At 55.2% G+C, this 13,287-nt stretch overlaps 1 protein-coding gene across 1 annotated transcript in view; it reads right to left on the minus strand.

The window, feature by feature from the left end:
• Nucleotides 1-13,287, minus strand: part of RPTOR (regulatory associated protein of MTOR complex 1) — a 425,613-nt gene that overhangs the window by 125,762 nt on the left and 286,564 nt on the right. Inside the window, 2 exon segments of the mRNA XM_023729162.1 lie at nucleotides 8,255-8,399; nucleotides 9,315-9,415. Coding sequence (XP_023584930.1) covers nucleotides 8,255-8,399; nucleotides 9,315-9,415 — 246 coding nt within the window.

Genomic DNA, 13,287 nt, shown 5'->3' on the forward strand with positions numbered 1-13,287 from the left:
ACCCTCATGTCAGGCCTCAGCCAGTTCAGCCTCCACACCCACCATGTCAGGCCTCAGGCGCACGCCCTGTAACGTCGAGCCCTCCTGTGCTCATGTCACTGGGTTGCAGCCATGCCGACCCCCTTGCCCTCCCCCTGGAGGCTCTCCTAGAGCTCCAAGACCTGCCCACACGGTCTCCCCGCCTGGAATGCCTCCCCCACTGCACCCCGCCTTCCCCCTTCATGACCCCGCGTTCCTCCTCAGGGAGCTGCCCTCCATTCTTGATGTCCTGGGTGCTTTCCTTTGACGCTCACCTCTTGACCATGTCAGTGCACACACCGCGGGCAGGGTCCTTCCTGGGCTGTGACCACGTGAGGGCCGAGACCACACTCTGGGTGTTGGTGCGTTTGCAGACCTAGCCCACCACCACAGGCACCCGGCCCCTCTCTGCCTGCTCGCCTCAGAGAGATGAGGGCGGGGAGGGCAAGCAGGAGCAAGGGGCACATGGCATGCACACCCAGAGTCGTGCACACTCCTGCACACAGACATCCACAGACTCCTACACACACACACTCCTACAGATACAGACTCCTACACACACACTCTTGCACACACACTCCTACGAACATAGACTCTACAAACACACTCCTACACTCTACACACACACACTCCTACACAGACACATAGACTCCGACACAGACTCCTACACGCACTCCTACACACATACAAACCCCTACACACATTCCTACACATCCAGACTCCTACATACAGACATACAGACTCCTACACACACACACTCCACACACACTCCTACACACACCCTTCTACACACACTCCCACACACACACACTCCTACACACACACTCGCACACACACTCCTACGCACACCCTCTACATACACACACTCCTACACACACACTCCTACGCACACCCTTCTACATACACACACTCCTACACACACACTCCTACACACACCCTTCTACACACACTTGCACACACTCCTACACACACACTCGCGCGCGCACACACACACACTCGCACACACATGTCCGAGAGCCTCCGGGCCCAGGTGAGGAACACCCCACGGGGAGGGGGCTGGTGGAGCGAGACGGGTAAACTCACGCCCCCGCCCGCCGCTCCTGCGCCCCGCTCTGGGTGACGCTGTGAAAGGCTTGCTCCATAGCATGGCCGTCCCCTCCCGACGCCTGACTCCCTGGTCATCAGAGGAGGGGTTTGAAGGGCACCCAGGAGAGCTGGGGCTGGCACTCAGGGACATAGGTGTTGGAGAGCTCTGTGTGGTGGCATGGAGGTGACCCAGGGAAGTGGCTGGTCTGGGGACTCCCGATGCTGGCCAGCAAGCTCTGGTTTCTTTGGTCACCAGGGCCCGTGGGCTGGGCTCGGGCAGAGAGCGACGGAAGCCAGTCTCTGTTCTGGGCGCGTGGGGCAGAGTGGAGACCGTCTCTGCACATGGGCTGGGGGGCTGCTCTGCAGTCTCTCAGCTGGTCCCAGCTCCTTGAGGCAGAGGCTGTGGGGTCTGTTTGGGGCCGTGTCCCCAGTACCTGACCCTCCATAAATATCCGGCATTATTTCATACTTCTCTAGGATAGCTTCTCGTGTTCTTCACAAGGCCTAGAGCCCAGAGCCCTGTACACAGTGGGTGCAGCTATTTGTTAAATTAAACGTTCCCTGCAACTTAGTATTGCAACAGTGGTAACTCCATTTGGCGTATGCGGCAGATACGGCACAAAGTCTAATTGTAAATATTGTCCGACGTGGGATTTTCACGAGCTCTTTCCACGTTAGTCTAAAATGATCACATGACATCAAGACCAGGTTCTAAATCCTGAGTGCCATGCGTTGTGGAAAGAGGGGCTCCCTTCATTTCTTCTGCTTGTCTCAGTTTTGTATTTATGATGAATAATGCCTTCATCGTAACGACTCGATTTTTAAAAACAGCTTTAAGGGTTTCAAAGGCTTAGAAAACCTACGTGTAGACTTTTACTTATAAAAGTAATATCTACCAATTTTTACAATAGAGAAGGAGCGCTGGTGGCGCAGTGGTTAAGCGCTTGGCTGCAAACCAAAAGGTTGGCGGTTTGAACCCACTGGCTGCTCTGTGGGAGAAAGACCTGGCAATCTGTTTTTATAAAGATTACAGTTTTGGAAACCACACGGGGCAGTTCTACTCTGTCCTAAAGGGTTGCCATGAGTCAGAATTGACCAGATGGCAGTGGGTTGGTTGTTCTGGTTTTCACAATGGAGAGCGACGGCGGCAATTCCGTCGCCCTGGCAAGAGCCCCACCACTGTGCTGGTCTCACTCTCCCCGTCTTCCTTCTGCTCGATACACAGTAGGTGCTTAGTGAGTACGTCACTGGTGTTATTACTCTCACATCTCCCACCTTGTGGCCACTTACAATGACGTGTCTGCTCCTAATGGCCACACCTTTGCCTCAGGGAAGACAAGGCAGATTGTTTTTCAGGCTCCACACTTTCCTCTCACCCTGCCCATACCCTCTACACTCTGTTTGCCCAGTGGCCCCCTTGACTTTCCAGCTGTCTGCCTTCAGACATCAAGTGAACACCTGGAGCTGATTCTGGGATCCCTTGCAAGATGCGCCTTACGGCAGGGAAACTCTTACGGCTGCCGGTCCCATAACCCTGTCTCCTGGTGGGACCCCTCCCGAGTGTGGGCAGGGCTGTGACTTGGCTCTAACCAACGGAACACGGCAGAGTGACGAGGTGGGCGTGATGAGCGTATATAATTATATGACCACATTTCGTAAGACTGTGGGGCCCCTTGCTGCAGTCTCTAGCTTTCTTGCTGGTTCTGAGGGAAGTAGGAGGCCATGTTGGGGGGCCCACATGGCAACGACCTGTGGGTGGCCTTGTACTTGGTGAGACCCTGAGCAGAGGACCCAGCCTAGCTGTGCCCAGACTCCTGACCCATGGTAATCGTGACCAAAACATACACTAGTTTAAGCCACTAAGTGTGTTGTAATATTTTCACTTGGCAATAGGTAATGAATTGCTGTTGTTAGGTGCCCTTGAGTCAATTTTTGACTCATAGCGACCCCATGTGACAGAGTAGAATTGCCCCATAAGGATTACTAGGCTGTAATCTTTATGGGAGCAGATTGCCAGGTCTTTCTCCCATGGAGTCACTGAGTGGGCTTGAACCACGAACCTCTCAAATAGTAGCTGAGCGCTTAGCTGTTATGCCACGAGGGATCCTTAGATAATGAGTTAAAGGAAAAAAAAAACCCAAACATGTTGCCATCGAGTCAATTCTGACTCATAGTGACCCTGTAGGACAGAGTAGAACTGCCCCATAGGGTTTCCAAGGCTGTAATTTTTACAGAAGCAAATTGCCACCCACGTCTTTCTCCCGCGGAACTGCTAGTAGGTTCAAACTGCCGCAACAAGGCTCCTTTAGGTAATAAATACACCCCGTAACTCTTCGTCAGATGCAGAATTTCCATTTTCACCTTGTGGGACTTGTGGGGGGGATGTCCTATCAGTAACTAGAGAACGTGTCCGCCAGAAGAAAAGCCAAACGTTCTTCTTTTTCTCACAGTATGTATTTAATGCACGAATGAGATTTTTCTTTCTTTCAACACATAATCTTCTTCATTTTAGCACATTTCCCCCCTGGGCTCTCAAACTCACTGTTCTTTTACTGAGCCCAAGTTTACGGTGAGTTATCTGCACTTTAAGTACTCATTTCTACAAGGTGGAATGACTAGCAAAACAGCCTCTTGGCTTCCAGACAGATTGCCAGAAAAGTATACAAGAGATATATTTGGGATTTGAGTTAAAAAAAAAAAGGAAAAAATCCAAAGCACAAAATGTTCCTTTGGCCATGTGACGACAAAAAAACAAAACCCTAAAAAAACCCCAAACAGTCTGTACGGAGTAAAGATGTGTCCCAGCCTCAGCAGACAGGACACAGCACGGCTGCCCCTCGGCTGACACAGCACCCACAGGTCTGCCCCCAGGACCCAGGGTGCCCGGCCAGCCCTCCTGCCCATCCCTACTGCTGAGCCGTCAAGGAGCATTTATACTTCCTCTGCCCTCGGCTGCTTCATCTGAAATATTTCCAACACCCTCGCCTGAGATGTCTATCAAACTAAATGATGAGAAAACAATAAAGGCCAACAAAGGAATTCGCGCGCCGCACAGGAGGAGGGCCACAGAGGGTGTCTTGCCCCTCCCCACTCCCTGCGGGGGGGCTGGAGTCCCCTGACCCCCGACATCACACGGTGGGAAGGGCGGGAGTCCTTTAGTTCAGCTGAGGAACTGGGGGAATGCCGCTTCCACCACTGGGATTCTGAGGACACTGAGGACGCAGGCCAGGACCAGAACGCCCCTCCACGGAGCACGCGGCCCCCTGAGGGCTTGGGGAGCTGAAGGTCCACCGGGGAGGGGTCCCGCACAGCAGGGCAGGGGCGGCTGCCTGCTTCACTCTGACCTGTCCCTGCGGCTGCCTCGACAGACCTGAGCAGGGGCTGGTGACTCGCTCTGCAGAACCACCTAGGGGGGGACTCCTTCTTCTGGAAGAGGACAGAAAACGTGATTCTGGGAAACAGGATGGATGGGAGCCAGTGCACAGAACACGCATGGGAGAGAAATTCTGCTTCAAATCTCTGCAGACCCGCCTTTGCCCTGACAGGGACGGGGCGGTGGCGCCCCACGCAGGTGGTGCGGAGGCTCTTTGCAGCGAGGCTGGCCAGGGTGCTGGCACGGTGTATGCAGCCAGGCCCCTCGGGACGGGGCTTCCTCCAGCTGCTCTTGGCGGGCAGACCCTGCGGGCAGTCTGTGTCTGGGGCCTGGCTGACAATGGGGGAGGACGGCTGGCTCTTGCCTCAATGGGGTCGGCTCTGAGGGTCACCCCAGCTTCAGATCTCCCCAAGTGAGGCCAGGGGAGGTGAGCTCCAGAGACCACATCTCAGCTCCACCTTCTCTCTGCCCATCTGCCTCCTCCCTCTACCGTGTGGGTCCCCAGGGCTCTCCCCCGCCACCCTGACCCCTCCATCTCGGGGTCCCCCTGCCGCCCAGACACATATTCCATCTCAGGGTCCCCCCACCACCCCAATACGACCTTCCATCTCGGGGTCCCCCCGACACCACCCTCCATCTCGGGGTCCCCCACCACCCTGACACCACCCTCCATCTCAGGGTCCCCCACCACCCTGACACCACCCTCCATCTCGGGGTCCCCCACCACCCTGACACCACCCTCCATCTCGGGGTCCCCCACCACCCTGACACCACACTCCATCTCAGAGTCTGCTTCCTGCAGCCCAACCCTCAACAACCCGCGTTAGCCTAAAAGGGCAGGGAGGACATGAAGCCGTGACGGCGCTGCGCAGGACAGAGGGCGATGAGCTGAACTGGCAAACTATACCCGAGTCTTCTCAGAGGCCGTGTGAGCCCGCAAGGCCTCCTGGTGCACTCAGGAAGTTAGAAAAGACATTCATGACCACTGAAAGCAATTCCACGTCCCTGGAACACTCACGTGGTCCTTTCTCCTTGTTTCCCTGGCCTTTAAGGAGCCCTGGTGGCACAGTGGTTAAGCGCTGGGCTACTAACTGAAAGGTGCGGGGTTCAAACCCACCAGCCGCTCCGAGGGAGAAAGATGTGGCAGTCTGCTTCCATAAAGATCACAGCCTTGAAAACCCTGTGGGGCGGTTCTGCTCTGTCCTACCGGGTCGCTATGAGTGGAATCGACTCGACAGCACCCAGCAACAACCAGCGGGCCTTGTGGGTTGCCACGCCACCCGCTGCTCCTCAGGCACAACAAGTAAAGACAAGTGAGGACACGCCGAGACTGCCGGGGGCTGATTCTCCGGACAAAGGACCCACTGTCGACGAGCCCCCTGACTCATGGCGGCCCCGTGCGTGTCAGTGTACAACTGTGCTCCCTAGGGTTTTCAGTGGCTGATTTTCTGGAAGTAGATGGCCAGGCTTTTCTTCTGAAGACTCAAACTTCCAATCTGTCAGATGGCAGCCGAGTGGGTTAGCCATTTGCACCACCCAGGGACTCCAGTGCTCGGGAAGGCCACACTCCCGGGCTTCCGGGCTAGCACGGAAAGACAGCAGTCAGAGACAGGCGGGTTTGTGACACGCTCTACAGGTCTGGACTCAGGACTCCACGTAAAGCAGCACTCACACAAGCTCCAGACTCAGAAACACTCTGAGGTCGCTATGGAAAACAGCTTCCAGCAGGATGAGCCGGCCCGCGGTGCTGAGCCCGGCCCTCCCGCCTCCCTCGCTGCCCGCTGCCCTCGCTGCCCGCTACCCCCACTGCCCGCTGCCCTGGCTACCCCAGCTGCCCGCTGCCCTGGCTGCCCACTGCCCTGGCTACCCTGGCTGCCCGCTTGCCCTGGCTGCCCACTGCCCTGGCTACCCCGGCTGCCCGCTGCCCTGGCTACCCCGGCTGCCTGCTGCCCTCGCTGCCCCGGCTGTCCACTGCCCTGGCTACGCTGGCTGCCCACTGCCCTCGCTGCCCACTGCCCTGGCTACCCTGGCTGCCCGCTGCCCTGGCTGCCCACTGCCCTGGCTACCCTGGCTGCCCGCTGCCCTGGCTGCCCACTGCCCTGGCTACCCTGGCTGCCTGCTACCCTTGCTGCCCTGGCTGCCCTCTGCTCCGGCCCAGGCCTTCTGTCCCCTTCGACAACACCATTCCCTGTTCCTCTGCACAGCTGAGCACGCCATGCAGCAGGCGTTTTCCCACCCAAAGAAAGTGTACACTGAAGGAGAACTGCTGCCCTGGACTGACGGCTGCGGTCACCAGGTAGAAGGGAGGAGGGGGGCAGCCGGCCACCTCTCGCCACCCAGGCCAGTGGCCTGCGTCCACCAGGCATCACCTCCTCCTACAGGACATGCTCCCCGCATGGCGCCAGAGCTCCTTAACGCCATCCACACCTGGGGCAGCCCGCAGGATGCTAGTCCTACCGCTTAACTGACTTTCGATCCAAGACCAGACGCGGCACTGACCCCATTCAGCTCTTTTTTTCTTCTCCTTTCCTTTCTCATAACAGACTTTTTACAAAAGCCAGGAGCAGGGGAAACAGGATCTAAGATGTGGCGTTTCCTAAGGGACGAGGTCCTTTGAGAACGTACTCTTCCAAAAACGTGTCTCCTCATTCTGACTAAGTATCCGAACAGCTTCTCAGGCTGCAATCTCCCTTAGGGTCCTATCGCTCAGGGAGGGCTGCGTTCTGTTTACACACTTTAAACATCCTTGCAAAGCTGATTCTCTCCTGTAGCGGTCCTTTCTGATTCCTTTGTCTCTCTAAGGGTACTCTCGTTCTATCCTACAAACTATTCAAAAGTATACAGACGGTTAGCTCTATTCTCTCTGTTTACAGTCCACTGCTGTGCAACGTACAAGAAATCATCTCACGAAGCAGAATGTTTAACCCTTGATTTCCCAGAACGGAAGGTGGCAGGACAGACTCCGTGCTTCCCCAGCCTTCCTGTGTCCATCCGGGGAAAGTGTCACACAGGTATGTTTACAAAGTCACAAGCCAGTGGATTGTCCTTCCTAAGTATTTACATTAGGGTTTCTTCCACTGATGGCTGTAACTGAGACTCCTTTGTCCTTTGCTATCCTTCTGTCTTAGCACTTTCTCAAACTCTGCTTGGGGAGCAGGGGGCGGGAAGGAACCGATGCCCTCAGATGCAATGCCTAGACTAAAGTCAGGTCCCGTTACTGTTACTGTCACGACTATCACTGGTATACACTGCAGTGGGCCAGCAATAGGGGGCACTTATAATCCACAGTCATGAGTGATTACACGCCTGTGTGTGTGCAAACATGCATACAAATTACACCCAGCGGCCACGAACCCAGCAGTTCTGACTCTCTGGAGCAATTGGTATGCACCCCATAAATTCAGCTGGCAATTCTTTAACTCTGACTTTTCTCTGCAAGGACACAGTGTCATTTGCGAAAGGCCCATCCCTCACCCCCTGCCCCGACCTCAGTCACAGAGCTGTGAGGTCCCTGGAGGCCCCAGGCCGGCCTGGCACAGTCCTCCCAGGCTGGGGGATGTCTCGGGGAGACCCGAGTTTCTGTTGGCAGAGCTCTAGGGAAGGCCTTAACTCAGCTCCACTCGTCAGCATGACACGGACTGGTTCCGAGCTGGTTCTATGTCTTCCTGGTGTGACTGCCATAATGGCCTTAAACGCGTGCCACTGCAGACGTGGAAAAGGGCCCAGTTTCAGAGGAACCGACCAGCATGCCCGGCGCGGCCTGTGAGAGGCACTTACCACATGGCGTGCATGTAGGTGGGGGGCAGTCGCGGGCTGCTCACTGGGGTGCAGTTGTAAGACCTCATGATCCTTTCTGCTAACAAGAAGTTGCGGAACAGACTCGCCACCAGCAGGTCCTGTCGGAAGAGCTTCTGGAAGAGATCTGAGGGCAAACAAGAGAAAGGATCCCCTATGACTCAGGTCCAGCACTGAGAGCCAGAGACACTAATGTGCCTCCACCAAAATTATCACAGTATGTACGCTCCCCGCTGGCAACACACACACATCCATCCGTATGTAACATGCACACACACACACACACACACATGTCCATACGTACACGCACACACATCCATCCATCCATACATGCACACACATCCATCTGTACACACACATACATACACACATGTCCATCCGTACATACATGCACACACCCATCTGTACACATACACGTGTCCATCTGTACATGTACACACATCCATCTGTACACACATGCACACATATACGCATGTCCATCCGTATGTACATGCACACACCCATCTGTACGCACACACACACATATGTACACCTGTACGTACATGCACACATGCACGCACATATACATACACATGTCCATACGTACGTGCATACACATGCATACATACACACACACCTATGTTCATCTGTACACACAAACACAAATGTCCATCCATACGTATGTACACACACACACACCCAACTGTATGAAGATGCATACGCCCACACACACACCCCTACCACTGTGCCACCAGGGCTCCCCAACCAACCAACCAATAAACATAAGTAAGTCTATAATGGGCAATTTGGTTTAAACCAATATGGAGAGTGCCAATGGTCACCAACAAACGGGGTCGTGAGTCTTCCTGTAAGATAACCTGGTGCTGACAATGAGTGGACACTCCTAGGTCTTGCTCTACCCGTTCCAAGCTCGGCCCATGCGCTCGCTCCGCCCCCACAGAAGCCACGCAGGCTCCCGCCTTCTCCTTCTCAGCACCCCACACCTGTCCGCCTTCCTCCTGGGGAGGGGCGGCCTGGCTCTGCTGGGCCCTCCCCTCCTCACCCCGGGGGAGCACGTTCCAGGCGATGGTGTCCGTGATGGCCGTGAAGATCCAGTTCAGCTCGCCTAGCGGTGTACGCCGGTCGTTCAACCGCCCGGGGATCCTGGAAGACACGCGCCCTTGTTAGTCATGTCCAGGCCACTGGAGAAGGTGATGGCGGAGGCTGTGGTTGGGGGAGCACGGAGTGGGAAGGCAAGCTGGAGGCTCAGACCGAGGGAGGAGCGGCTCAGCACGGGCTGGACAGCCTCCGGCCTCTTGGCGACTTTCCTACTCAGACACTGCTCCTTTCTAAGGAGGACAAAAATGCACGCATCCCCGTCTTAAAAGCCCAGCCTCCACCTTCAGCCTCCCTCCCTCCTCCACATCTGGGTAACACAGTTTCTGCTGGAGCCCCTGGACGTGCGGGCCAACCCCGTGACACCCAGGCTCCCGTGAGCTCCACGTCCGAGAGAGAACACGGACAGGCCCCAGAGGACGGGCCTGGGCTCTCTGTGAAGGGGTCGGCCCCCCATCCTACATCTCAGCCCATCCCCGAGAGCACCCAAGGGGATCTTGTTCTCTGGTTGCCTTCCCGTCCGCTCACTCCACACACTGTCCGAGCACCGGCAATATGTGCAGCACTATCCCAGCGCTGGAACCAGCGACCCCTATGTTTACAGAGGCCTGTGCTCCTGTTTGTGATGTTTGCTCTACTGGAGGACAGATAACAAGCCCATCATTACAAGTACACAGGTACTGTGCCAAGTGGGGGCATGTGCTGTAGAGGAAAATACCACACAGATTGGGGATCAGAAGTGATGGGGGCCACTCCACTGCACACAAGCTCAGGGGTACCTACTAAGCAGCAGGTGTAATCACATCTGACAGGAAACGCTTCCGTTTCTCCCAAAGGAAATGCTCGCAGTAATCTGTTCAGAGTCTAGAGTGTGATTCCTGGTATTTATAAGCTCTGACGGAGCCAGTTCCTGTGACAGTCACCCAGTCAATGGCACCAGCTTTGGGTGCCTCAGTAACAGGCGGCCAAGCGAAGCTGATTTCTCCACGTAACAAAGGAACGAGAAGGAACGCATATCTGTTTCTGCTCATGTGTACTTTCTCTTCTACTAAATCCTTTAGGACTAAACTCTTCCTATGTCCTCAAGTAGGCTTAGCAATAAGACAAAAAAAAACATCAGATGAGAAATGAGAATAAGCTTACGCAGCCTTGTTGCTCGAAGAATGTCAGAACTCCTGGGGGAAAAAACAACACTTCCAAGTTCAAGAAAAAAATGTCTACCTCAGTGGGTAGATTCCAGTCTACCCAAAGAGGTTTTGCTAACCCAGTCAAGTTAGGATCATGGGTGGATGACTTAGAAAGCAATTTTACTTGGTTGTGTGTGTGTGTGTGTGTGTGTGTGTGTGTGTGTGTGTATGTGTGTGTGTGGGGGTGTATGTATGGGTGGTGTGGTGTGTGTGGTATGTGTGTATATATGTGTGTCTGTGTGGTGTGGTATGTGTAGTGTGTGTGCATATGTGTGTTGTGTGAATGTGTGTGTGGTATGTCTGTGTGTGTATATAGGTGTGGTGTGCCTGTGTGTATATGTGTGGTGTGATGTATGTGTGTTTATGTGTGTGTATGTATGTGTGGAGGTGTGTATCTCTGTGTATATGTGTGTGTGGTGTGATGTGTGTATATGTGTGGTGTATGTGTGTGTGGTGTGTGTGTCTCTGTGTATATGTGTGTGTGGTGTGATGTGTGTATATGTGTGGTGTATGTGTGTGTGGTGTGTGTGTCTCTGTGTATATGTGTGTGTGGTGTGATGTGTGTATATGTGTGGTATATGTGTCCGTGGTATGTGTGTCTCTGTGTATATGTGTGTGTGTGGTGTGATGTGTGTGTGTGTGTGTGTGTGTGTGTGTGTGTGTGCAGGTGTGACCTTTAAGGATTCACACCATTCAGGACGGATCAAGGCCTCAAGGCCCAGCTCAGCACAGGAGAACTCTGAGAGCCTCTGGCTTCCTCATCCTAGATGACCATCCCTTCTTCCCCGCTCTTGAATGAAGAGCACCATCACCCAGGTTGTGCGTGGTGGCCAGCCTGCCTGCTGTGCACCCAGGAGTCAGAGAACCGGGGAGGCCACTGACCAGGTGGAGCAAAACGGCCAGTCTCTGAGAAACGGCACCTCAGCTGCGTCTTGCAGCAGGTGTGCGAGGGTGGGTGCGTGCCCCAAGGGGAAGCCTGGGAAGCTCCTCTCCAGCTCGCAGGCTGTGAAGCGCCAGGGATGTCCCGCTTGGCTGCCATGGAAGGGAACACTGCGGGGACGCAGAGAGCAGGGCAGGGACTGAGAGGGTGTCACTGGTGGACATGAGTCCTCAACGCACTAGTGTGTGTCTTGGGTCCCACGTCGGCAGATGAGAGACACGTTTACTGAGGACCTTTGTGATAAAATGATAAAATGATTTACAAGATCATCCAACACTCGGCACAAATGCTGACCCTCTTCTAGTTCAAGGACTACTACTGGAGGCAGCTGCCTGTCTTCTGCGTCGAGGGGGTGTGGACAGAGAAGACAGGCATTGGAGGACCTGGCTTACAAGCAAAATCTCTGCTGTCTGAGACTAGCAGAAACACGAAGCGCTGAAGTGTGCCAGGGACAGCGTCCCAGACAACGCTAACCTGAATAGCGTATCACCGTTCTCTCTTTTAACGTTGATTTGTTCATCATCAAAGACAAGCCCACTCCTGCCAGGCTTCTGTCTGTCCACTCACGCTGGGACCTGGCACAGGGCCACAGGCAGGAGGCCCCGCTGGACTCAGCACACCCAGGAAGTGCGCTGTAGGCCAGCGTCTTCAGTGGGCACACAGCCATGACACGCACATGCATGCAAACGAAAGGCTGGGGTGAGCCGCGGGCCGCACTGCTCAGGAGGACTCCGGGGACAGCTCTGGCGCGCTGTGGCCCTCGAGGGCGATGCACCGGGAGCGGGAGTTGGGGGGTCCTTCCGGGAAGCACCCATATACGAAGGTCAGTAAAACGCTCATCTCCTTCCCCTCAGGAGCCCCACTTCCAGGAGTCAAGCCTACACTGGAAACTTGGAAGGGGGACACGGCAGTGTGCTCGGAGACACAGAGAGAAGTCGGAGGTGGCTGACGACCACCAGCAAGAGAGGATCAAGGGCATTACAGCACAGCCACAACAGAACACCTACACACCATTAAACTGCTACTCATGAAGATCTTGGTAACACGGGCAAAGTCTGCTTTGTAACATTAAGAAGCAGATATTGCGTGGCCGCAATTACACAGACGTGCGTGAGGGGGGATGACGGGAGGAAAAGCCTCTGAGTGCTGGGGACACTCCTCGCCCTCAGGTTTCACACAGTCACGGTTCACCACAGTCCGTGTGTCCGACTGCACAACAGGAACCATGGGCTCCGAGCGGCCTCCTCGCCTGCTTGGCCCTGGGTGACGCTGTAAGGCTGGGCGTGGAGGGGGGAGCCCTGGAGTGGTGGGCGGGTGACACGGAGGGTGGCTGGGAGAAGTGCAGGTACGAGCCAGTCGAGGCAGACCGACGGACCAGGTCCATGGGTGAAGCACACCGCCGACGGGAGCCGTCTGCCCCAGGTTCTCAGGGCCTGATCCTGGCTGACGGAAGTGCAGACCGAGAAGCGGGCACTGCTGACGAGGTGGAGGGAGGGCGGCAGGCTCCCACCCTCGATCACTGTCAGATGGTAGGAAGGAACGGAGACTGAGTCTTTGATGGGGTTGGGGTCAGGGCGGATTTGGTCATCTCTTAAACATTGCTGTCTTGTGACAATCACTGCGGACAAATGCAAACCTAGAATCCTGCTACTGCGTCTAGGACAACAATCTCCTCAAGTTCCACTGATCTTCACTCAGCTCATGGTGAGACCACAATGTCAGAACGACCGTCTGGAAGTCAGTCAGTCAGCCAGTCAGTCAGCCAGCCAGTCAGCCAGCCAGTCAGTCAGCCA

Source organism: Trichechus manatus, unplaced genomic scaffold, assembly GCF_000243295.1.
Source record: "Trichechus manatus latirostris isolate Lorelei unplaced genomic scaffold, TriManLat1.0 scaffold00028, whole genome shotgun sequence".
Lineage (NCBI taxonomy): Eukaryota > Metazoa > Chordata > Mammalia > Sirenia > Trichechidae > Trichechus > Trichechus manatus.